Source organism: Anguilla anguilla, chromosome 3 (assembly GCF_013347855.1).
Source record: "Anguilla anguilla isolate fAngAng1 chromosome 3, fAngAng1.pri, whole genome shotgun sequence".
NCBI classification, from domain to species: Eukaryota; Metazoa; Chordata; class Actinopteri; order Anguilliformes; family Anguillidae; genus Anguilla; species Anguilla anguilla.
The window spans coordinates 13,723,590-13,750,327 of record NC_049203.1 but is presented as its reverse complement, the minus strand read 5'-3'; the positions used below and the strand labels follow the sequence as shown (position 1 = coordinate 13,750,327).

Sequence of the window (26,738 nt, the reverse complement as noted above, 5' to 3'; positions counted from 1 at the left end):
AAGTGGTTCAAAGAGTGGTTGAACCCTGGCCTATGTATGTAATGATTCACGTTCAAGTCAGAAACTCTGGAACAGCTAAGCCTTTAACAGGTCCATTACAATAAGAGGGTCTCTCTGCGGCTTAAAAATATAAGAAAATCAAAAATGGGATCCATTCATTTAAAAGCTTCATATAAAAAAGGGATTTTTTATTTAAATAATCAAAATGCATTGACTTGTTAATTTGTTGATATGCTTGTGCAGGAGTCCTAATTAATGTTTGATCAGAATAATTTACAGAAGAACTTCTGGTTAATTAAGTGGATTAGTTTCGCAAGGATGTATTGTATAGTTTCCCCACTTGGAGTTTGAAGATGGATCCCTCTGGCTACTTAATATCTCAGCTTAATATCCCTCCAGTTCCTCAATATCTCGGCTGCCGTCTTAAATGAAGTCTTTGTGATCTGACTAAATCAAAAGAACACACCAATCTTTCACTTTTGAACCAGCAAAGAAAAAGGGGTAAAAGTACACTTATTCAGCTATCTCACAGATGAGGTTTCCCAAAATGCATTGCGTATGAACAAAATCCTACAAAGGTTATGGGTGGAGCTTATCCCAGTCTCGCATCTAAGCTCCCCAGAAAAAGCCAACATGTCAAGAGTACATGTGGCACTTTGGGATTTCCTTTTACATTATATAGAATAAACCTCAACACCCTGCAGTATGACCACAGTGGGTCTTGGGCAATTTAAACTGGACAGAGGTTGTGCTGTTGATCCTTTATTTTCTGTGGTTATCAATTTTCCATCTGTTGTTCGGTGCAGCGCTATGATTACACCCTAAAGATGAGGAACAACGGACGGTGACTCATTCCAGCTTATCAAAGTAAATAAACAAGAAAAATGGACCGAAGATAACCGTTCCAGCACTCTTTATCTCGTCTGACTGGGGGGGCCTTGAATTGGTTTGGATCTGGGTGTCAGTAGGTCAGGTCCTGCTGCTGGTCTGTTCCCTTATTGCCTCATTTTCTTTTCTATGGTCTGTCTAATTTGTGGAATTGCTTACTCTGAATTGGTGGTCAACGTCCTGTTAGGTTTCCCAACGAGTTGTGTCTGCTGGACACATTTTTCTTCTGTATTTACAGAGAAGAATGTCGCTTAGCTAAACCAACTTTTGAAAGATTAACCAAGCCATAGCTCCTGCACCGCTCCCCCCCCCCCCCCCTCAAAAAAAGGAAATGAGTCTCCGAGTAACATCCTTCATGACAATATCTAGGTCATTAGGGACAACCGCAGCTGAGTATACTGATCAGAGGATGGTGGGGTTTTCCTGGATTAAAATTGCTCTGTTCTGTGCAAAAAAAAACAGCCATTTTCTGTCTGTTGCAAGACTAAGAACATTTTGTGTCTCTTATCCTTAAGCGATGATGTATAGAACGCGCCTGGCCTCACATGCTCAGGCATTGTGATGATGGCTCAAGTGGAAACCTGTTTCCATGCAGTTTGTAACTTTGGAGTTTCCACTCCACACCTAACCTGGTTGAACTCTACGCATGGGCTGAAAAGAAACAATTTAAAGCCTTGGATTGGCCAAATCAGCGTCCTGAGCGTCCAATAGGCCGAACAAACTTTTAGCCAATTACACAGCCTATTCGTGGCAAGCGCCTTTTCTGAACCAAACTGTAGAAAGGTCCCACCTGCATTCGTGGTGGGAGTTTTTACAAGTTTAAGAGATTTATGAGACCTGATAAAATTTTAAAGTTTTAATTTGCTGAGGCGTTCAAATATTTCCCATGATTACAGGTTTGTTTTTTTCTCCAGCACTCTGTTAGCTGTGACACAACAGCTGGCTTTATTTTTATTTTTTCACTGCTCTCCAAAATGCAAGAGCTGCAATAAATCTCTTTTCCCTCCTCGTCTGTTGCAGAGCATTTACTTCTCGAAAAAATGTTTTGTTTTGGATTTAACCCTTCGCATCATCATGACTGATGATAAAGGCTTTTCCCGCTCCCCTCTCCACCCTTTTTCTACAACCATAATCGTCTGCTGTTGAGAACTTGGATGTTGGTAATATTTTTCCTGGTCATAATTACATGTGAAGAACCACCTGCATAGCCTTGTGGGACTGCAAAAGATTATATCGATGTGCAGTTCCCCTGTCAGGCTTTACTACTGACTAGCCACCAGCAGCAATTCCATTGGTCCTGCTAATAAGCAAGTGACATCAGCACTGTGGCTAGGCGCTTATAGCAAGACTGCAGCCTTATCTGTGATCCTCTCAGCCTTTACCAGTGACATGCATTCGAATTATGACTCAAATTAAAATTATTTCTTTTAAATGAGTACATTTTATAACTTAAACCATTACTGAAACAGTTTATAATATTTATATTACTGCTACGACCACCACTTCTGCAGTTCTACAGCTGCCGATACTTGCTCATTTATATTTTTAACAGAATTCCTGGTTTCTGCATTACTGGATAGCAATGGGACTGGTCTCGTGCGTAATGAGACAAGCTCTTTGAAGTTGCATAGAAAGGCTGCATCTATCATATAGAAATAGGAGGTAACCCTTTCAATGAGAACTAAAACTTTTTTCCCCCCAGATATCCTGGTATGGCCACGTGACATTAGCTACAGAATGAGATAAAGCAGATATCGTAAATCAATGTGAATCTGCATGTTTTCATTGCATTTGCAATATTGACACAAACTGATAAGCAAGGTGACCTGCAAATTAATAAATGTGCAGCAGAAAAATATTTTCACTGTAATATAAATTTGGTACTCAGTGTGTATCAGTTCTCTTTTCACATGGCACAGAAAGAAAACATTTTATGTTCCCTAACACAGTGTAGTGAGTCTGATGTTAATAATAATAATAATAAATAGCAGTGGCAGACCAGTTTAGCATGGGGATAAAGACAAAATGTCAGTCACTCACCTATAGGTTAATGCTACTGGCACTGAGATACCTGACCTGACATCACAATAAGCGTATGCTGAAGGCATCATTTTAAAATGTAACTGGGAAAAAACCACATACAGCCCATGTACTTTTCTTCCAGAAAATACAGTTTCCTTCTATTTTTATTACTGGGACAAAGACAATCTAATGTACTTACATTGATATGCACGTTAACATTCACCTCACTTCAAACTTTCAGATTTAAAATGAAATGAAAATCTACGCAATGAAAACACAGTAGAAGAACAGAAACTAACTTTTCATATATGAGGGACTGCTTCCCTCTTTATTTGCTGTTGCAATGTAATGAAGTGCATGAATTTAATTCATTCACAACCTTTACGTTTTGGTTTATTTGTTGTGGAGGGTGCGGAGACACTGGAAAAATACAAGAAAACTGTTGGTAGAAATTAATTCCATTATGTCAGGGTTAAACTGTTTAATATGCCTCACAGACCCCATTCCTGCTCTCAGCCGCCCACTTCCTAGAGCTGAAGAGGGGGTGTGTCGGGACAGTGCTGGTATGCAGAGACCACCAATGCAATGTCCAGGGCTGTGATTGACAACTCCAGGCCTGCCCCTCCACTCTGTTCTGGTCGTCCGCTCGTATCCTGCCTCCAACACACAGATCACAGTTGTGGTCACGTACAGCACCTCGGGATGTCCAGAGGGGGCAGTGAAGACCTTATCTTCGACCCCTCGACCCCTGACCCCTGACTTGGGGACACTACTGAGGGCAACGTGACCATGGCCCTCTTCTGCTGTCTCCGCGCATTCTTCACAAGGACAAGAGTGAGTTATCGAAAGGTGTTATCACCATGCTGTTCTGTTACAGAAGAACTATTGTTGAGACTGACTGACATAACTGTTTTGAATTCTTGGGTATTAGCTAAGTTGTTCTGACATCAGTTTATGCTTATCTAAAAAATAATTATGTATAATGTTTCAAATTCTGGTAGAATGCTTCCCATTGATAATTTAATTAAATGTACAGTATTTGTTTATTATATACAGTTATTGTTTTAAGGCTTTAACAATGTTTTGCTGTCTTCTATATTAGAATTGGTTTAGAATACTGCTTGTGAACAGTATCATGGTTCTTTTTTTGTCATTAATGTCTGTAGTATATGTTTGTATTTTAAAAAGAAGAGGAATTCCTAATTCGGTGACATGAATTGATTGAATGTGCATTTGCTTTTGGTGAGCATGCTCAGAAGAAAGTGATAGTTAGTCCAGCAATAGGATTCAAATTTAACTAACATTTAACTTCCAAACTCCATGTGCAGAGCTATGGCAACAAATACATCAAATGAAGAAAGAAATCACTACTCAATCCTGTTAAATAAAATGTACTCGTTTTGCAGCTAGCCGAGGGGCACTTATATTATTGTATAAACATTAGTTCCATGTGTTGAATTCCAATTACGCACTTAAAAATTACTTAACACAGGACAAAGTGTGAGTGTGTGTATGTGCGTGGGTGAGATGGAGAAAGAGAGGGTGGGAGGGGAGAGACAGAGAGAGAAAGAGATTCAATCTCTATCTATAACGCTCTCTGCTTTCTGAATAAAGTGAGAAAATACAGTAGGAGGGCAGACTGTCCTTTTCTTTATGGAAAAAAATTGGTTAAGAGGTGCAAGCAAAGCAAAAAAACGGAAAAATGACAGAAGGGACAGGATGAGCCAAATAGCAGGATTCTTCCTTTAGCTGAAGCACTTAGACAAGAGGAATGGCCATGAAACAGGAAACAGGGAACTACTGACATTTGACACAATCAAAGGTGGATTGTGTTTCCCTCAAAAGCCATTTTCATAGGCATGCACAAGCATAGTTGCAGCGATAGGATGCTGGTATTACCACTGAACTGCCCCTTCCCCTTCAAACATTAGACCAAACTTTATGCTCCACCCTTGTGGTTTTTTTTGTTAGGGTAGTGGGAAAGGAATGGGGGAAAAAAACTGTAAAAAACAGAAATGCAGTGTCTCATCAAAGGGGGTTGCCATGCCGTTATGAATTTTGTCATTTCATGAATATCATTATTCAAATATCCACTGCGGTCCGCTTTATCATGCACCACTGTCACATTGCCAGTAACATCACAGAGGGGGAAAAAGACTGTGTAGAAGAACATTATACACACATTCTGGCCTGTTCTTGTATGCCTATGAAGTGGTGTCACCTTTGCTTTGTGTCAGAAACAGCTGATGGGAAACACATGTCTGACACATGACAAATCTGTAATTCCCTAAGTAATGAAATGCTGGTAAATAACAGTCTGACAGTCCAGGGCAGTACATGCCTTGGATACTATCTGTTTCTATGTGGGTGTCATCAGTCTTTCTGCTTTCTCTTCCTCTTTAAGGTTTTATCCTTCCCATGGACCCAGGCATTTTCAGGTAAGAGCAGGATTCTCATTTATCAAAGGACAGGTGCACCTTTTAGTTAGCATTTTGCATTTCAACTTCATAAAAAATGGACAGTTGAAGAGTCTTTAAAAAATAAATTGTCATGTCACCACAATGAATAAGCTGCAGAACATTCTACATGCAATTCATAGTTTGTCCTGTTTCACATTGGATAACTACTCTGGCAATCACTGGTAATAATAATGCCAAAAATGTAAAATTTTCTGTTATTCACATACAGGTGCAGAATTCCCAGTGAAAAATATTACATGTTCATTTACCTTTGTGGATGACATTAACCGACACCCCTGTGCATTTGCAAATATAAGAGTTCTGTATTATTTTAAATCTGAACACAGATGCTCTGTAAATAGATGATTATGGCTATTAAGAAGAAATATACTTCAGTGTTTTAAAATTGAATATTTCATCTTGATTTTCTCTGTTTTATGGAACGGAGAAGGTCAAAATTTCAGAAAAGGAGCCTTGGATTTTCAAACTACTCATAAAAGCCTCGGAGATTAATTACTTTGATTAATTACCTTGACTGACTAATGATGCATGTACTACAGGGGAATATATTGTATATTAGTATGTCAAAGAGTTTTAACTGCATAACCAAAACTTTTTGAATCAATTACCAGAAAATTATTAACAGTGCCACAATGATCTTATCTATTTATGACTTAATGATGGATGCAATGCTGTTCTCTTTGCAGGCACTGACTGTATATAATCTTGTACTGGAATCTAGGAAACATCGCATCACGCTTGTTAGTATTTTCGTGCATTTGAGTGACACTGATGTTCAGTCTGCAATGACTCCCTGTCACTCAAATGCCAAAGCAAGTTGGAATACAATCTTTTAAAGAACCGTTACTCTGAGTTCTTTTTCCTGGCAAAAAAAAGACAAACAAAAAAAAACTGAGAGGCTGTTTCAGATGTCAAGGAAATTGCTGGAAGAAAATGAATAAGAAGCAAAACTGTATATCTTCCTAAAATACACAGCAAAGCAATTTCAAATGCACTGACAGTCCAACCGAATGACTCACCATACATTGGAAAGCATGGCAGTAATGAATGATGCTTTACCTAAATTGAAAAATTGATTGGAAACCTTTGCTGGGATTAGAGTAGCCAAAATTATTATTACGGTGATGCCACTTTTTGCTGTGCCTTGCAGTAATTTGAAGGAAACTATTATTGAGATTAATGAGTTTTCATTCTCAGTCACTTGACTTAAATCTCAGTAATTTTGGGTCAAACCACCAACTGAAGGAACATGAGTTGAATCCTGAAAAACAGCAGGGATGCTCTCAACTGCTGAAAACACCACTTACAATGAGTTGCTGCAACTTTTTCCAAGTAGTGTTACCTATGCCCACTGTACATTGCAGGCATCACTGTATACAGCAAATTCGAAGTAATTCAGATTAAGTACGATGCTCAAGGGTACAACTGCAGTCTCCCACCTGTGAACCAAACGTACTCCCTCTGTGGTAGCTACAGGCTCGGTTCCCTAACAATTATGCTATACCACTGCCCTTAGCGACTTAGTGTGTGTCGAGAATGGTGTGTGATATGATTTCATAAAGAACAGTAAAATTTCCTATTGGAAATTCCACGCCCTGTCAATAAAAAAATGTATTCAATAACTTGAATTTTCTACTGCAACGGCCAGTAAGTACAACAATGAATTATGAACCGTGTTTAACTTCATTCAGTGGTAATGGGGCCCAATATGAGATCTTTTCAAGGGCCCAAAATCACTGCCAGAGCCCCTGCCTCCACTCAACAAAAAATGATCAGTTTGACAAGACAACTGTGTTAACTGATTTTTTTTTTTTTAACAAAATATTGTATTATTAAGATTACGCCTTTATCCGTCACTCACATTAATAACACAGAGTTAATTAGCTTCTCTAAGAGCTGTATTTGACTTCGTGAGATAGGAGCTTGAAACCTTGAGGTTACAAAATATGTTCGCTAACCACAATAAAAATCCAGAAGCAGATCCGATATAATGCAATACAGATCGTAACAGAATTGCCTTGTTCTCTTTATGTATACTTATATTCTGAAATAAATGAAATACAGTTCATTATTTTATTGTCGTTACACACACACATTTAGTTGTTGCAATCATTTTTTCCTTTCACTCAGGGTAGTAGGCTAAATTTGATTTTGGCCATATCGTCAGAGGATTCCTTCTCAAAATGGAGAGTAATTACTGAACATTCCAGAGTAGTTAAGTGTGTTTGTTGTGTCTATCCGCGTTATGAGCAATCGGGGGACGGGACATTCATTACCTGTGTTACATCAAAAAAGTTTTTGCTCAGTTGTTTGCTCACAGTCATAAGCCGAGAGATGCTAAAATTTCCCTGTTCATGAAGATAAGAGACAAGCTCATTTTCTCAGGAACGTATGATACATTGCTTAAGTGCACTGAGCAATTTAAATAGTAGGAAATACTTCATTACTTCTGATGTCTTTATAATTGCATCATGTTAGTTCGTTATGGCGAACTACTTGGGGGTAATTAGGATATCTATTACAAGCAGCAAAAACAACACAATATGAAGGGTCGCGCCCGATCGCGTCGCATCGCTGAAGAGCCTAGTAATGAGAATATGATTAACTATGGGAATTAACTACTGATGTGCAAGCTGCTAAAATTAGACTCACTCAATTTCTAAACTGCGATATAGCCTACTATAGGCACTACCTACTTGACACTTTTCAGACGCATGCATGCATACTCAGAAAATAAATTAATTTATTTAACATTTAAATTTCTAAATTAATAGGCCTACAGCAAATTTCCACTGCTTTGTAAGTTGTAAACACAATGACATAAATAGGCCGTAGGCCAATCCATAGATAGTATGAATTAGCAGCCCATGAGTTCTTTGAAATGCGCTGAGCTATATCCTACCTGCTTTGTCAGATTTCCATTTTAAAACAAATAAAAAAACGTACATTATCACAGTTATCAAGATCTGCGTGCGTTAAGTAGGATAGGCTAAAGTATAATATACATAGGCTATAGCAGTATTGCATGTCGCCTAAATAATAGACATATTCACCGTAAATTTAAGTGCGAAACGGATTGTTGTCGTATCTGTCAACAGGCTAAAACATGAGCGCATGGTTTCAGTTCCAGAAACGAAACATTCTTTTTTTTACCGTTGTATCACTTCCGCACAACACAATCATTCTGAAAGTTGATAAGCGCTACGGAACGCAAAGCGCACATAGTCTACACCTCTTTCAGATCCTCATTAGTCATCGAACATCTTCACAGTCCAGGAAAAGTTTTGGGGTTCTATGAAGATTTCGGAGATATACAATATGTTCAGGTTATACTGTTTATTAATCGCAACATGCTTCGTAAGGGCTACAATTAGCTAAATTATAAACAGACACGAACTTGCAGTTTCATGCCGTTTTGGTAGGATGGAGAGAAAAAACTGGGAGCGCTTCCGACCGAGATCAATGACCCTTCAGTTGAGGGAATCAGCACACAAAGCGTTAACGTTGTTACGGAAGAAAGTGAATCGTCTTAATGTTGCAGGTAAATGCAATACATTTATTCTTTTTAAAAAATGTTTTTATCATATGATTCAATAGTAAGACACTTCGGATGATGTTAGTCGTTGTGGTCAATGTTTATTCAATGAATTGTATTTCTGTGAACTTCTGTCATTACCTCATGTCTGCGTTGAATCAATACTTAATTATTGTTCTATGTTGATGTAACACGACTTGCCCATCTTCCAGAGTTGTTTGTACTTGACATGGCTTTGGAAGAAGTTTTTTTTTAAAGAATGAAAGCGAGAAAAGATGAAGGGGGAACATGTGATAAAGCCTTCATGTGACAAAGCATGTCAGTGAGTACATCAGGGGCATGAAAGGACATTTCACAATTGACCAATTACCATAAAAGGAACAGCTGAATTCCTTGATGAATGTGAATAATCTATGAACGGTAACTGGTTCAGCTGCAACAAATCCTGGTGCACTATGGAATGTTTATAGTGTTAATTCACCTTGAATAGAGTATGCGTCGGTCCATTATGGCTCAAATGTAGGCTACTCTGTCGTAGTAAAATGTACTGGTTAAGAATGGATTTTACACTGAACATTTTGATGTGTGGGCTCATACAATATCCGTGCACATTGTAATGACTTTTGAGCGGTGGAACTTATTATACACACTGCCCTCCTTGTTATTTGGCAGTGTCAATTTCGCATTCACGGGCTGGTTCCCATTCCCCAGCAATTCGCCATGAGCTATTAATATCCAGCAATGTGCTGCCCTGCTCAATGAACCCTATTGATAAGGGGCAGCTCAAACCAGGTGATTAATGTGCTGTGTGTTGTAGAGATGGGCTGCCGGCCATTCCATTTACAGCACAAGCTGGGAGGTGGAAGTTTAGGTAGCTTGTTTCACCTCTGTCTGTTAATTCAGATGTTAGAGTCACTCAGTTTACATGAACACTTGTTTGTCACAAGTTTGCCTTTTATCCGCATAGAGAATTTAGCCTACCTGTTGGAGTCAGAGTTTACTGTACTGTATATGCCAGTCTGTTAATCTCACACAGGGAAAGCTTGTCTGATAGAGTCGCAGAAAAGTGTACCCTACCTTTTACTGTAAAGTCACGCAGAGAGAACTTATAGGCTACATCAGCCTCTCACAGTACCAGTTTATCTGGTAGAGTTACAGTGAGACTTTGTATGTCAGCCTGTTAGTCATGGAGAGTTTATCTGCTAAGAAAATAAGAGAGGGAGATTAGTCTACCAATTTGTTTGTAGAGACTATTTTCCTCTTTGAGTCGAAATGACGTTTTAAGGAAGTTCTTGTGGAACCTGTGTTAACATACCACTGCATCCTCAAGCCCCACATCAGGAGGCTTGTAAATATCTCAGAGGGTAGAATCTGCCTTTACTTCCCTCAGATTTCCATCTCTCAGTCTTTGAATGCCACCAGTATTGCTAACATGCTAGGATATGAACTGCTGCCCTCAGTGACAGGACTCATTCAGCTGGGCAGAAATACTCTTTAGGCTCCTTTCTCTCTCCCTGTGATTCTCCCTCCTCAGTTTTGGAGTGAGGGATTTGCAGTGATCCCTCCATTTTGGAGCCTTTACCGCTGGGGGAGGACCTGGTGGCTTTACAGCCGTAAGGGCATTCAGGGGCTTGTGGTGTAAAGGAAGAAGAAAAAAACACTTTAAGTGTGTGTAACGCGGCTTGTACTGGGATGTTACGCCTCGCTCCCGTCACGCTTCATGCCTGATGTAGAGCCACGTATCTTTTTTTTTTAAAGACATGTCCTGTGAGGCAGCTTGGGTACTTCTCAGTGCTGCAGTGGAAGCATCACAATGTTCCTTTACTTCTGTTTTCTGAGTAACCTCTCCTCTCCTTCTCTTGTTCCCCTGTGTGTGGTGTGGCTCAGTTCTGCAGTTCTGTTTTAGCCAAATATCAGTGGTCATCAGTGATCTTCATAAACTCCCAAAAAAGTAAATATTCTCAGATCGAATGAGAATTTATCATTCGATCTGAGAATATTAACTTTTTTAGGCAAGTATTTTAGTGATAAAAATAAGACAATTTTAACTTTACTGAACGCGTAATATAATATTTCAGAATGGCGTACGCATTCTTTGTTGATTGTCAAATGCCTAAAAATAGAAGGGGTGTGACAAATATAAGTCAATAGGCCTTCACACCATTCGTACAGTGTACATGTTGCAAAATGTTTAAAGTTGCTCCCCTGAATAACTGATTATAATAAGCAGGCAACATGGTCATACTACTTCAGAGTAATGCATGCGACAAGCTTTCATACACAAATGGGTTATTTCAGTGCTCCAGAAAATCACAATGCCATGCAGTCCGTTACAGATGCTTTAATGTTTAAATGTTGCTTTAATGTTTTAATGTTGCTTTAATCTTTTACAATGCGTTTGATTTACATCACTTTATAGATACAGTCTAAAGACCTATACCATTTTGGACTTACAGTAATGTCATACTGAACACCATAAAGACAGCTCTGAAACTCAGACTCAGGGCCCCTTTCTGTATGCTGTTTTGCTAGAACTAGAACTTGGCATTTCAGTTTGGTGGGTTGTGTGAGACGTAGTCATTCAAGCATAATTGTAAGGCCTTTTTGATCAAAGGGAGGCTGTTGTCTGAATAATTTGTCGATTTTCATATATGCTACACTTAGTTCAGATATACACAGAGTGTATTACATAATCATGTACTGTAAGCCTTGTCAATGATACGGTTAATATATTAGGCACGGTGCGTGTGTGTACTGCCTGTCTTTTTCCCACGATTATCTCTCTTTGTTTTTGGGTTGAATAATATGAAACCTTGGGTCAAGCTGGCAGTGAACTGATGCATTGTAGACAGTGTTTGTTGAATGAAAATAGGATGCTACAAATAAACACAGAAAAAATGGTTAATCTGTGAATGACTATGCTTACTGTGTGCTACGAATGTAATTAGCTTGATAAGTATCCACCTCATCTGCTCGCATCGACATGTTATGTACGACAGCAGCAATAGAATTTCAGAAGTACTAAACGTACCTTTCTGAAGTAGAATACCTGTGCTCGTGCCACTGTGAAATTACATGGCTAACACGAGCAGTGCCTTCGAAGGAAAGCTCATTCATTTCCCCATGATCGATTACTTCTATCACTATGGAAGCCTGGAGGGGAAGGCTATGACTAATGCAATATAACACATTTACAGTGTTACACAGTACTGCAAGTGCGCATTTTTTGTACAGGTGTTTTTCCATCATCCACTTTGCTACCTAAAAGAAAATCTGTTGGAATTGAACTAACTGTAATGTAATGTAACTGCTCCTTTGATCCTCTCCCTGGCTTGGGATAATGTGTGCCATTTTTTAAATTGGTTGTGAAGGAGTGGATGACAGTGATGGGAGTAAAAGAAGTCTGTGTGATAAACATCAATATATTATTCTACCACTTGCTTGTGGTGGAAGAAATCACTTTCTTAATAACATAATATTTCTTTGATTATTTAATGTACAGTAGTATCATGGAAGAACTCTTTTGCCTTTTCCTTATTCTTAGAATCAGTCTTAGTTTCTGCTGGGAGGGGAGCATTAACCATTGCAAATGTCAATGTTAAACCCTCTAAAATTCCTGGTTTTTGAAGACAGTTATGCAATGAATCGCAATGCATTATCCATGGTGACTAACAAAGGATTAACTCAGAAATCTGTCACTGCAGTTGCATAATATGTACAACAAAGTTGAGGCTACAGTGAAAAAAATAAAAAAAATAAACTGGTTTGACTAGTTAATTGTACTCTGGTGGGTGATTTGGAATTCCTTGTCAAATGGAAAAGCCTAGAAATGAATTGCATCGTTGTTTTATGAGCCTTAAAGGAATTTGCGCCCCCTCCGCAGTTCACAATTGGAACCGCGTCTTTGAATGGCTTTGAACTTTGGCATGAGTTTATTGGGAAATATTTTGACTTTGCAACACAGTTTGGTCTGTTGCAGTCCGTTGCTTGGGCTTGTTGCTTATTCGCCTATAATTGACCCTGACCCACTCTGCATGCTCAAGCATCTACTGTGGGATAGCTTTCATTAACATGAATTTCAGCCCAGTTAATAGGTGATCTGTTGCTTGGGAAAGTCTGACCTCTATTTTTCAGCAAAAGAAATGGTCTTGTTTGCCTGTTAGCTGCTGTCATTATAACTGCATCCCAAGATGTTGTGGCTGCCTATCTGCACAGGAAGACACCCAGGCATTTTGAGATCTACACTCTGTAAAATTGCCTCTTGCTGATCCTGTTGTAGTTCTGCTGAAAGCCATGGTTCTTCCAGTCAAAATGTATTTCTTGGTCACCAAGTTTGCCCTAAATTCTGGCAGGTGGACTTATGGAGGTGAATCAACAGAAAGCTCGGACCTGGCATCAGTTGACAGCTGGTCTAACTTTGACTTGCAAGTGAATGCAAATATTTGTTTGTTTTTCTTCACAAATCCAAGTTGTTCCGATGATTGTTGGCCGCTGTCAAACTCCACAAAAAGTTTGAGTATCAGAACCAAAAATCTGAGGATTGTGTCCATGATGGTAAAATATCAGCATACACGGCAGAGTGTGTATATTTTAGGAATACACTTTTTTGTCATTTTTATTCACGGATATGAACTGTGAATCTCTATTACAAATTGGAATTGTCATGGTGATGCCTGGATTTAAGATGACATTTGAAAGCAATTTAACTCCATGTGCAGGCAGGTGGGCATGAGCCACATCTCGTAACCTAGTCACAGCTCTGAAAATAAAATGAAAACTGATTACAGTTATTTTCTGTCTTTATTTTTCTTTTTATCTCTATACTTAATATACTTTTATTTCTATACTCATCTATATATATATATTGGTGGTTTATATATATATATATATATATATATATATATATATATATATATAAGTTGGTGGTTTAAATCAGCCTTACTGATTAAATCAAATCCTAGCCCAAAGTAACAGTTACCCCGGAACTGTAATGCCCCTTTGACCCCGAAGCAACACAGTTCTTTCCTTGAATATTAATGCGGTCTCATAACAACCTTGTGTCCTGGTATTTTGGAGGATCATTACAATCTTGGGATTTGTCTTCAGATGTATGTCCTTTAACAACATGCTATGCCTGACCTGTAAGTGAATGGAAGGAGAACTCCTGGGATAGTTTCTACAAAGAACTATTCAAGCAGATATTAAGTTATGTCCATCAGACTAAAAGAATAGGAGAGCAGGAGAAACTTGAAAGCATCAAAGCATCTCATTATGGACAATGGTTGGTGTATTCAGTATACAGTTCATGTGACTGCTAATGGAAGGTCATGTGAGATGGTTGGAACTTGGTGTTCTTTCTCTGAAACCACATCTGACATCTATCCTTTCAAAGTTTAACGGGTCATATGGCCTGCAGTACACTTTTTACATGAGTATGCAAAATAATATTGTACAGAATATCACTTATTTGTTGATATTTGCATATATATTAAACAGGATATAATTTGGTTATTACATTGTTTGTCCAATTGTTTGTCTTATGATATTCTTTATTGTTTAATTCTTTCCACAACGTACAGAAATGAGCACGTTAACACCTGGTAAGTCGAGCCCCCAGCTATAAGGCTAAAAGAGAGCTATTGTAATAGCAGTAAAAAGAACCTCAGATTTCGAATGCTGTGTCTCTCCAAGTGTTGGGTGTTCTGTATCTTTGAAATATCATATACAGTAACTTGCTTGGTATGTCAGCTGAAGAAAAGGGGTGACAAAATAGATTCTCCTGTGGTGAAACAAGAAGGTGCTTGACTTTCTTAATTCAGATTCTTACAGTTTTGTGGTACCAATGAATATTAAGTACAAGATCCACGGGAGATGTTTGATAGACAGAGAAGGAAGGAAGAAACATGCCTTTTCCTGAAGGTCTCGAATGACAGCATATAAAGTATAAAAACAAGAAACTCTGCATGGAAGATGTTGTAAAGGTCAGGTTTCTGTTGTAGAGATTTGGTGGAAAATCAAAATTCAGCAAAGCTACCGTATGCTGTCAGTGATTCACTGATTTTTAGAGTTCATAGGAACTGACCTACCCACCAATGTCCGGGGCACTTCTGAACCATGAAGCTCCATATATTACCTGTCACACAAGAGAAGACAGATATTGGGAATGCAAATCTTATGCATGTCCTGTTCAAAGCAAAAATGGTTAAAGGATACTTTTATTGAGCTTTTGAAAAAAGTCTATTTGTAGCTGAAGTCATTGGAACTCGGAACAGGACAAGCTTTTAGAGCGTTTTTGATTTCAGAGGCCTGTGAGGCGAACTTTGCAACTTTAAATGCAATCTAGTTCCCAATGATGAGGAGAAATTGCTTCGAGGTTAGGGCATCAGTTCTGTTGGATGTTTTTTTTCCCCCTCTCAGTCCAGACAATCCACTGCTCTTTTGAAAATAAGAGGAGAAATTACATGTTTCTTTCTTGTTCGCCATGACATCCGACATCTCTTTTTATCTGATAATAACAGACCTGTCATCTGGCTGATTTGCACAAGCCACCTGCAGCTGTTGCGATGTGCCACACTTTCCAGAAACTTCCAGATTCCATTATTGAGTGAGCAGTCATGCCAAAATATGACAGATAATATAAAAGTCTTAAAGCTAATATTGTGAATCTGTTGAAAAGCAAGCGAATAAAACTATCTAGGATGTCTATGTCTATCTATTCTTTCCATTAATGTTTTTTTTAAACCCATGTGTCTTACAACTTTATCCTTTACTGCCTACTGAAGTTATTTACTGCAGTGTTAACAGTGCTGGATTTCTGAGGAATATACCTCCAATCCAATTAGGTTTTATTTCAGATTGTGCATACTCTGATTTTCCTTTGATTAGGAGTTTGAGCAATGTTTTTTGTCAGATCTATCATTTCATTTTTTTTTTTACAATGCAGATTGCTTTATTCAGGGGGTGTTATAAAAAAGTCTTCATTCCCATGTGACTCATCTACTTTAACCATATGGCCATATGGTTCAGCAGCAGATTGAGCCACCCAGTCCGTGTTTATTTCAGTGTCGTCCCAGGTTGTGCATTATTATCTCTACATATTTGGGGGACAGCTGTCAGAAATCTGAAACATTTGGGAATGGTTGTTCAAAAAAAGAAAATAAATAAATAAATGAAATAAATGCAAGCGTGATAGCTTATATACACCATTCCAAACAGGCTATCGCACTTGCATAGTGAAGTAAACGGAAATCAGGAGCGTGTGTGTGTGTGTTTGTGCATGTGTGCTGTGTGTGTTCTGTGCGTTTGTGTGTGTGTGTGTGCTGTGTGTGTGTGTGTGTGTGTGTGTGTATGCGCCTGTTCTGTGCATTTGTGTGTGTGTGTGTGTGTATGTATGTGTGTGTTCTGTGTGTGTGTGAATGTTCTGTGCATTTGTCTGTATGTGTTTGTGTGTGATTGTTGTTTGTGAGCATGTATGTGTGAATATGTATGCCGATTTGTTTGCATATGCATGCGCGTTTGTGCGTGTGTTTACGTTTGTGTGTACCAGCAAGCGCGCAGAGGTTTCTGTGTTTGTATAGAAGTTAAAGAACTAAGCTGTAGGATTAACTCCCACCTGGGTGGCTGGGGCATCCATAAACCGGCTCTTATTAAAATAAATCTACACATCAATATTACAAAGGCTTCCTAATAATTTTGTTTCATGAGTATGTTTGTGTCACTGGTACATGTTTTCCTCTCTGGAATCGTTTTCAGGCTTTTTCCCTGTTGGTTTTGTAGGTTCCAGTTTTTTTCTGTTCACTCTGCTATAGCTCACGTTTCTCAGTGATTTTATTGTATACATAAGCTATATCAAATAACAGATTAGTCTGACTACAGTCATACCCAGTCGTATGTAAATTTACATTATAAGTGCTAACGTACTGTATGCGAGTCACCATGGATACGAGAGGCCTCCAGGCGGTTGAATAAAGGAACTTTGTTGTTCTGCAAATGGAGCATCACAGCAGGTCTGGAGCTGTTGGCTTCCAGGGAATGCTGTCTCTCCTTCCCAGCTAGGGCTGAGCCAGGAGCCATGTCAGGCTGGATCCTGCTCTGCCCCGAAGCCCTCAGCTCCCCAGTGCGGAGGAAGTATCTGTCGTTGGTCATTATTTGCATTGAGGGGAATTCCGTTTGAACCCTGATCTAATTGTTCCTTCTCACGCTTCCATGGATTCTGGTGGGAATTGTCGAGTGAATCCCACGAACGGGCTGTGGTGTTGCTGCCACTGCGGTGTATATAAATTCATGTGGCCCGCTCCAAACTTGTGAAAGTTTTTCAGTAGCTTCTGAAAATCATGAATGCAGTGAAAAGATTATAAGGGGGGCCATACGATATGGCTCATTCCAATCTCTACTGTCATCAAACCCAGTGGAGGCAGTACGGAAGAGAGAGCAGGCTTCTGTTGGGCGTCGTTGGGAGTTCTGTTTGGATTGGTGGGGGATGGGGGGAGGAGGGAGCGCCAGATTCTTATCTGACTGCCGGAGGAGGCAAAAGAACAGCTTACAGGCTGGAGTGGGTTTTGAGTTTTCAGTACCCGGCAGGGCCTTCTCCCATGGTGTTAGAGCCACTATGAGTTAGCCTGCTTGAATCAAACTGCTCTATGGTAGTGCTGCCCTGTGTTGCTTTTCCCCTGTGTAGTGGCCTACCCTGTCTTAGCACAGCCCTGTGTCAGTGTTGCCCTGTGTTAGTGATACCCAGTCCTGCGTTAATGCCACCCAGTATTAGAGTTGCCCAGTGCCAGTGTCCTCTGTTAATGTTTCCCTGCATTAGTGCTATCCTGTGGTATTGTTGTCCTACCCAGTGTGCCACCCAGTGCTATTGCTCTAATGTTGGCTGTGTTAGCATAGCACTGCTTTAGCAAGCCTCTGCATTCCCGCTGACGGGATCAGACGTCATGTTCTGGCCAGTGGGGCCAGCCGGTCTCCGAAGACTGGGCCTTTCCGGCGCACGTCCATGCAAGAGGAAACAGGGGAAGGTGATGAGGAGCTTGCGGGAGGGGAGGGGGGTCTCTAAAACTGCACACACTCAGGAAGTGGCCTCAGACTGAGTCACCTACGCCGGCCAGAAGTGGGAAAGCCGCACGGGACAGAGCTAAGCCAACATATTCATACCTAATGAGGAGGCTTCTCAAAGGTATTTATGAGAAACTGAGATTGCGAACATTTGTGTGTGTGTGGGTATGTGGGTGTTTTGTGTGTATGAGACAAGTTTGAAAGTTAATATTTCTCCCGTGTTGTTCCTGAAGTTTTGGGGAAAAAAAACGTTGTTTGTCATAGCTGGGCTTTAACTTTCTGAACCTCACACAGCGGCAGATATTACACTGCCATTAGAAAAGAGCACATTTTCATGGAGAGTTGTCCCTGTCTTGGATTCAAACAAACTAACAAACAAACAAAAAATAGTTGTATGAATTTTATATGTTGTCCTTTTACTTTCCCCTTCCATTCAGGCTGGAATCCTTTAGTTACATAGTTTTGAATGTTTAAGTAAGGTCTGTTCACCCCCTTCCTTTAAAAATGGTATAACCTCATGGGAAGTGGTGGGGGTTATGAGCGGCGGTGGTGGGGGGTTGGGTGGATGTGGGTGGGGTGGGGGTGTCTGAGGTGGGACTTTTGCTCTGGAGGGACCAGATGGTTCTCAGCATGTGAAGAGTCAGGAGAAGCATGTTTCTTTAAGCACCAAATCCAAACCTGGTCAGTCAGACCCCTTTTGTGGAATCCTGTTGGCTGTTGCTTACTGGGAGGCAGTTTGTTTAAAACTTCTTTTTTGCTTTTTGGAATTTCCTCTGCTGTTCTGTGGATGGCATGGACTTGTGGGATTTTTGAACATTGCCAGGCTGTTCCTTCATGGGTGTAGAACTGGTTTCTCTGTTGTTCTCTGGGTTTCAATGAGGACTCAGAATAAGTCTGACAGTTTGCTCAGGGAAAGGGGTAAGTCTGGGCTTAAAGTGTGCAGTCAGTAGTTTTCACATTGCTTTCTGCAAGTTTTAACGTTTTCTTCACATTCCACTTTTGTAGACATGGAAAATATTGACTTTACATGGTTCTATGTAAGTATAAATTATTTTCCATGTCTTTTATTTTGTTGTTTTCTGTTTTGACAACTCTTGACCTAGCTTTCTTAAGATATAATATGCATATTCTTTTACATATACTTTTTCTTAATACTGGTAACTTGAAGATGGCGTTGATAGACCACCATTAGGGAAGCTGTCAAATTATTGGACTTTGTGAGGCAACATTTTTCATTTATTTAACAAAGATGATAGGCTGTTAATTAGGAAGAGCTTACTGAAACAACTTGGAAGTTCTCAGTGAAATTAAGTTTGTCTAAGGTGCTTTAAAAGCATTTTTAATGGGAATAGCATGTTGATCTCTTGCTGTACTGTATTCGGCTGAGCCATGATACATTGTGAATTGTTGGATCCAAAATAACTTTTTCAAATGGGAAATTTGCATAGTTTAAATAATCCCCACCTACTGTTTTTTGCAGAGTATTACTTCATTACTCAGTTTTTCTCAAAAATGCAGGTGTTACAAAGGTTCTTTAATGGTGTTTCTCATTGAGACATCATTTAAGACAGAACATCATTTAAGGTCTCATGGCTATACATTTTTGTAAGGTAAAATATATGTTAGCATGCAGTTAAAACGGTCTTATTTCTGTTAGGGACCAAAAGAGCAGTCATGGTACCTGCGAGGTTTGTACCTGTATTTAAATTTGAAGATGAGCCCTCTGGACCTCACTTGCCCCTCTCCTTGGGACCTTATGGTACAAGAAAAAAAAAAGCAAATTACCAAGAAAATTGGTAACACTGCAGTATTCTCTCTGACAGACCTTGAGAACTCAAGTAGTACTGTGGTAATGCTAACAGATAAGTACAATGTGAAGTATACTGTGAGTGCTTGTAAAACACATTTTATTCTATATTCCGGTGCTGTTTTGCAGACTGTGGTATTCATTTAGGTCCAAGTGGTTGCTGAGTATTGATTACATTTGAATAATATAATAATGGACTCTGCTTATTTATATATGTATAGTGCTTTCCATTTCAGGGTCTCACTTGGGTTATGTGTATCTAAGAGTGCTTTCTGAAGTAAATAACTATAATTAATGTAAATAATTAAATGATTGAGAGACTTGTATATCTGTAGTGCTCTGGGGTAAGTGCTTGTAAAACAGTCTGTTCCACTCGACTAAATACAACTCAATTCTCCAGTGTACAGGAAGGCATACTGTGTTGAAGGTGACACAACCTTTCAGACGAGATTTTAAAACAAGGCCCTGACTCCCGTGACCTGACAAGGCATTTACTGCAGATATTTCCCTGGTGTCCTGGAAAAATGTCCAGCCTGGCTCTATAAACATGGCCACCTAACTATGTCAGTTTCATTGGTTTAATAATTCTCTCCCTTTCCTCCTCAGCTGAAGTGTGTTGAGCATTCAGGCACAAAATGGCTGCTTGTCTCGCCCAGGTGGTCGCTGCATGTTTTAGGTTTTTCGTTTGGGGCGAAAGACAGGGCGTGAGGACACTCTGGTGCATCGCAACTCAATTAATTTATTAGTATTTCAAAATGCCCTATTTGACCAATCGAAGCGTCGCTGTTCTTAGTGCGTCCCTGTGTCTACACTGGGATGGCAGTGCAATATCCCTTATAACTTAAAGGTTGTGCGTCTGATTACCAGCTGCCATTGCATTCTTGAAGCAAGATACTTATATTCAGCTGCATAAATTGACTATATGTAAAAATGTAATCTGTGTAAGTCATTCTGGATAATAGCATCTACTAAATGCCTAAAAATGGAACACAATGCCCAACCTCACAGCTTCAACAAGTGTTTCAGCCATTTACTGGAACTGAGACAAAGGTGACCTTCGAACCCCCTCAAACCCTACCCTCAATGCATCTCCCTTGTGTTAGCACACATGTTCAGCCCAGCTGGAATTTTAATTAGGTAATGATGTGCAGGAAGAGCCCAGCAGCATGGCCATTGAACTCCTGGACTTCAATGGTCCTCATTGTGATAGGCGTGGAGGCATATTAGGGAATCAGTGGTAAACGACAGACCACATACATGTGTTCAAATTGTGCTGTGCTTCACGCTTGTTCATCATAGGAAATGAGAGCAGGGAAGCATGGGGGTCATGGCCTGGTGGGGGTGGGGGGGGGGGCTTGCTGCCCTTTGATCTTTTCTGTCAGATTCAGTGTAAATATCATATAAAGGACATAGTAGCCAAACTTAAGATTTTTAAAAATCAGAGGGGTCTTGGGGAACTAATTAGGGGAAGGGGGTGGGGGGGGGGGGGGGGGGGGCTAGAGTGTTGTCTAACATTGTTATATAATAAATGCATCTGTAAAGGCATGAAAACATTGCCTTTACTGTGCGTAACTAATTACCACTAGGACTTGAAAGGAGCAACAGAAGTTACTTTTGAATTCTGTAGCCTGCTTGCTTTTTAAAAATTATTTTTTATATATTTAGAAAGAGACAAAAGTCGATTTTGGCTATTCAAAAGTTGTTTTTTGCCTGAAGACACTATAAAGTGGCAATTGGCATCACAGCACAAAAAACAGAGAAAGTTATTGGTAGGATTAATGAGCTATGGGGAGATCTGGCCTTGGTGTTTGCCTTCTCTTTTAAAGGTCTTCACACTCGGACTCTGAAGAGGTGTTAAGAAACGCTGTTGCACCTTCAAGGCCAATTCCCAGGTTGTGTCTGTGTTCCTGAAGGGCACTATGTGAGAAATGATCTCACCTCATTGTTAACTTTGAGTTTGCCTCCACATGTGAACTGGAGCAGGGTCAAGTGTTTATTTGAAAGCTGAACCCTTAGACTGTAGACCCAAGTAATATTATTGCTGATACCGATTTTATCGATTTTACAGGAAGCATCTATTTTCACTGATATTAAAAACACCATTTTGGCACCGTACAACAGAAGCAACAATAATGGCCACAGGCTCTCAGTTCTGCTCAGGCTGACACAGTATTCAGATATTTGAAATATTTTAACACATTCGATGGCTGTAAAAGTCCTGAATTCATTACTTGCAATTTTAATCGACACATCTTCAACAATATTCAGATTTGTTTTCTTCCATGTGATTGTATGCTGACGTAAAGTATTTTAGGTACTTGTTTGACCAAGGTTTGATGTGACCACCAGCCCTTAAAGACCACCAGCAGCCACAGAAACCCGATTTGAATCCTCTAATGAGCTTCGAGTCCTCGGTTTCCAGCCTGTTAAAGAGCTGCAGCTGGCTAACTGCAGTCACAGACTCCCCATCCCACCAAATAACCATGAACTAGCCAGGCAGGCAAGACCATACATCCTATTAGAACAAGCTAGTGCTTGTGCTCATACTCAAGGTTCTTGGCTGTGGGTAGAGGTGCTCCAGTTTATAGAATAAAATAGAATAACTACATTTATTTTAGCATTTAGCCTATATTTGCTATTACTATTCGAGGCCGGCCAGCAGAGGATGGGCTCCCCTGAGAATTATTCACCTTTGGGAATTTTTTCCTCACCGCTGTGTGAGTTTTTTTCTTTCCATTGTGGAGCTTTTTTACCTCACTGGGTCATTTTTTGGATGTTCAGGCCTGTTTTTTGCCCGATTTTACATTTAATTTATTTTTTGTTATCTCTGGAAAGTGTCCTTGTGTTCTCTTACAGTGCCCCTGTAAAAAGTGCTATGGAAATAAGATTTAATTGAATTTAACTGAAACTCAATAAGAGAGTCTGGCCCTCCTGCGCTCATTAACTAAATATAAACACATTTTTAAAAATCCCAATAAATATAGAATGTTCAAAAATGTTAATCGTCAAATGAAATGCCACTGAGGGTTTAGGCCGGACACACGCAGCTCTCTCAGTCATAAACCATGAGGTGCTCAGCAGGAAAGCTGGGGTCCGATTGGCATTCAAATGCCTCCCTGAGTGCAGACAGTGCCCTCCTGGTGCTCAGGCCTTCCTAACCGCCATTAGCCCCACCCCCCCCAGTTTGAGCACGTAGTGGGCAGACCATCTGCTCGTGAGCCGACAGAGTGGGACCGAGTGGTCCGTGCCGCCCACCTTGTCCTGCCCCACCCCTCTGGTGCTTTTGAAAACTAGTAATAGTACAATAGCTATGGCATGTTGCTGCATACCATTCCGCCTGTGGTGCTGTGGGTCCCTCTCTCAGTAAGTCCGATAGTGCCACACCATTTTGTCAGTTATGTACAGTACGCATGGTAAACTTGAATGTATGCTTATGACTAAGGGTGGCAGTGTAGCTTATTTTTTAGGCAACTGTACTGTAAGGTAGGTTTGATTCGCTGGTGAGATACTTGTGATTGTATCCTTGACTGAGGTACTTAACTTGACTTGGCTCAGTATAATATTTGGCTGTATAAATTAAGGTAAAAAAATTATACAAGCTGTGTAAGAGGCTCTGGATGAGAGTACCTGCTAAATTCCCATATTATTTTTTATTAAAGTCCTATATTATCAGTTTCAGAGAATCCATTGAAATGCCATATTGTGTAACATCTTTCAGGATCCTGAACTGACTAGTCTGCAGGCATCCTTAAAGCCCACAGTTTTTTAGAATGGACTCAGAATTGCATTTTATTTAAAGCCTACTTGTGTTGACTCTCAAAAGGGTTATTGCAAAACGTATCTAAAGCTGGTTGTGCGAGCTATCACCGGTGAGGCAGAAGAGCTTAAGAGCTGTTTTGAAGCACGTTTTCGTGGGAAAATCACTTCTCCTGATGTCCAGTGTTGCACTACCTCTTCTGAAAGAGAGATGCTGATGCTGCCTCTGTTTACCAGTGCAGTAAAATAAATCTGTTTTGAAAGTAACCCTAGGAGTGCTACAGCTGACAAATTGGTCAGACCTCCTCCTGCCACTGTGTCCCCTGTTGTGCATTGAACCTGTATTTACCATCTGGCAAAATGTGTATTAATTAGTTACTGTAACTGTCCTGCTGTCTCTGTCCATCTCGGGGAGCGCTACGTGAACAGAATCAGGACAAGTGTTGTGTAGGGATGTTTTAAGTGTTGCTTTTTGCCTGGACTGGATCTCAGTAGCTGTCCCCTCGCCAGGGGGTAGCTTTAGTGGGGTGCAGTGATTTCTTGAATGGGGGGCGAGAGGCACCTTGACAGCTAGTCTTGCCAGGATGGTAAAAAGAAGGAAAGCTGGTGGAGGATCTCTCCCCGTACCCTGTGTTTGTTTCAGGATGACAGTGTTTAAAGTCCTAACACACTTGCATGCCCAGGCGGTTCTCTGATTCACTGTGAGAGAATATCGTGTATATTCGGGAGGAACTCCAGTAGAAGCTAGTCAGTATTGTGTTTTGATTTGTGGCATCGTGTCATAGTCCTTTTTTTGTTGCTTTTATGGTAATTGGGCTGCAGATAATAATAAAAAACCTGCAGTCCTCTTTTAGTAGCATGAGAAGCTCATAGCGGAAATTCGTGATTTTCAGGAGAAATGACTATGGCCCCATTATGTCCCCAGCTGTGTACCCAGAGGAAGTGGCTTATTGGCTGAGTTCTGACGAGCACCCGTGGGCCTAGCTGAGGGATCAAAAGACATTGTCTCCCCACATTTCAAAGCCATTCTACAGGAAACACAAGGTGGAGGAACTGAACGGGTCAAAGGGAGCTTCTTAGTCTGTCTCCCTCCTTCTCCATACACACACACACACACACAAACACACACACCTATGCACACACACACACACACATACCTACACACACGCACGCGTACACACACACGCACATGCACACACACACATACACGTGAATGCGTACTGTACACAGTTACAAACAGACCAGTTTTCACACTGGTCAAAGAAGTCCTGGAATATGCTGGAATGTTTCACTGCCTGACGATGGCAAACAGTCCCTGAATGGTAGTGTTTGAAGATATATCACTTTTTTGGTAGTCCCTGCATCGTTAGTCAGTCTTCACTTCTAAGACATGCATTACTATTCTGGAATCTGAATCTGAATGCTTTGCCTTTTACCTTCTGCATTTTTGAGCCACCACTTCTCATCTACACTGTTGGCTTTATAGTAAGGCTTCTCATTGGTTGGTGGGGTATGTAAAGGATTCAGTACTTTGCGTATCATGAGACATTCTGTTACAGCTCTAGCCGTCAATACCCTCCTCTTGGGCAATACTGAAACCCTTAAAGGATTTCCCCCCTTTTTATTCTTTGCTCTTTCACATGGACTTGCCGCATTTTTACCATGTGTCTCTTAACACACTTCCCCTGGTTTACCCAGTTACTGTGAAAGAGGAGCACATGCTCAGTTGCACTCCCGTCATCTGGTTACCAGTTCCCCTTTCATTGGTTTGAGGAATTAACACCGCACGATGGATCAAAAAAAATAAAAATAAATGTATAAATCTATAAAATTGTTATAGCCATCACAAAATGTTTCATGCACACTGAGGAACAACCTGATTAGATGGTCATTAGGTTGTGAGATAACATTATGATGACAACATTTCCTGAACGGTCAGGGAGTGCTGGCTCTCCGGCTCCAGAGTCCACCCTTTTTCAGGGTTGTTGGTCAGATGTCTTTGTATCTAGGCGGTATGGTTTTATGCATCTTGATTTTATTCATGTATCTCTATTCATGCATTCAACTGAATGCCATGTTTTCAAAGCAAATCAATGACTGTCAGGCCAGCGATCCCATGGTGCATTGCTTTATTGTGTTTATGAACAAAGGCTTCAGCCTTTTTAAAGGCACATAACAAATAAGGATCTTTGGAAAGTAATTAAATGGGAACCAAATAAAAGATAAGTACCATTCTCTGTATTTTAGATTTTTTTCCCACTGGAGGTTCCCTTTAAAGGTTTCAGTTTCACTTAACTGCTTTAATGCCTACGTGTTGGCCAAAATCACTCAATAGGCCATTTATAAAGACTTTTATCGATACGCCAAGCTGCTTAAAATGGACATGGTGCTTGAGATCCTGTCGGAATATTAATAAAACCAGAAAATACAATAGGCACCATACACAGGCTACATGTATGACTTAGCCTCCTTATAACATTGTAAGGCCATTCATATCTGACTTTTTACTGGGCTTACAGGGTTATAGAAGTATTCCAAATAACGTTTGACTGAAGTCTGGAAAATACAATGGTTAAGGAGTTAGGGGACAGGGAGTGCTCCTCTTGGTGGGGGGGTTGGGTTGTGAAGTCACTGGGAAGCTCAGGCGGGGTGGGGGGTTTAACCAGGAGGTCCCGTCCCTGTTTAGCGCTGCCGAGGGACCCTGGGGGGTTTGAGGAATGTCGGGCCGAGGAGGAAAACACTGAGTCTCACAGACAGGAAGCGGGTGTGAGGCATTAGCCCACACTCCTTTTCGCAGTTTCGATCGGAGACAGGGACTGCCAGGCATCCGCACTTACACTTCTTTTAAACTCCCCTTTTAGCACCTTCAATCTGTGAAATTTAACAAAAAAGAACATTTCTGTTTGTTACTTTCTCCCCTCCTTTTTTACAGTTTGTATTATAGTGAAATGTTCTAGTGGTGTCAGGTTTCAGCCACGGGATCAGTCAGTATGTGTACAGTGATGTCAGATATGAAAGTTCAACAGCTCCACCACTGCTCCCAAGTGCCTAGGTCAGTGAAGGCTCTCAATATGATGGTGGAATGTAACCCAGGCAATGTGTGTTTGAGTGTTGGCTTTAAGCTAAAATTGAGTGGGAGGTTACAGCTACAAGGCATTACATTTTTCCCATTGTAATGAATGGACCCCCCAAAGGATTC

At 40.3% G+C, this 26,738-nt stretch overlaps 1 protein-coding gene across 4 annotated transcripts in view; it reads left to right on the top strand.

Moving 5' to 3' along the window:
- The first annotated feature begins 3,084 nt into the window (after positions 1-3,084).
- Positions 3,085-26,738, top strand: part of LOC118223610 (stAR-related lipid transfer protein 13-like) — a 46,666-nt gene continuing 23,012 nt past the window's right edge. The window contains exons 1-2 of one of the 4 annotated variants that reach the window (XM_035410355.1): positions 3,085-3,744; positions 5,315-5,348. In XM_035410355.1, coding sequence (XP_035266246.1) covers positions 3,700-3,744; positions 5,315-5,348 — 79 coding nt within the window. In that variant the 5' untranslated portion in view covers positions 3,085-3,699. Of the gene's footprint in view, positions 3,745-5,314; positions 5,349-8,575; positions 8,932-17,986; positions 18,098-18,608; positions 18,895-26,738 lie in introns of those variants that run through there. The other 3 variants (XM_035410354.1, XM_035410357.1, XM_035410356.1) reach the window with 3 other exon arrangements.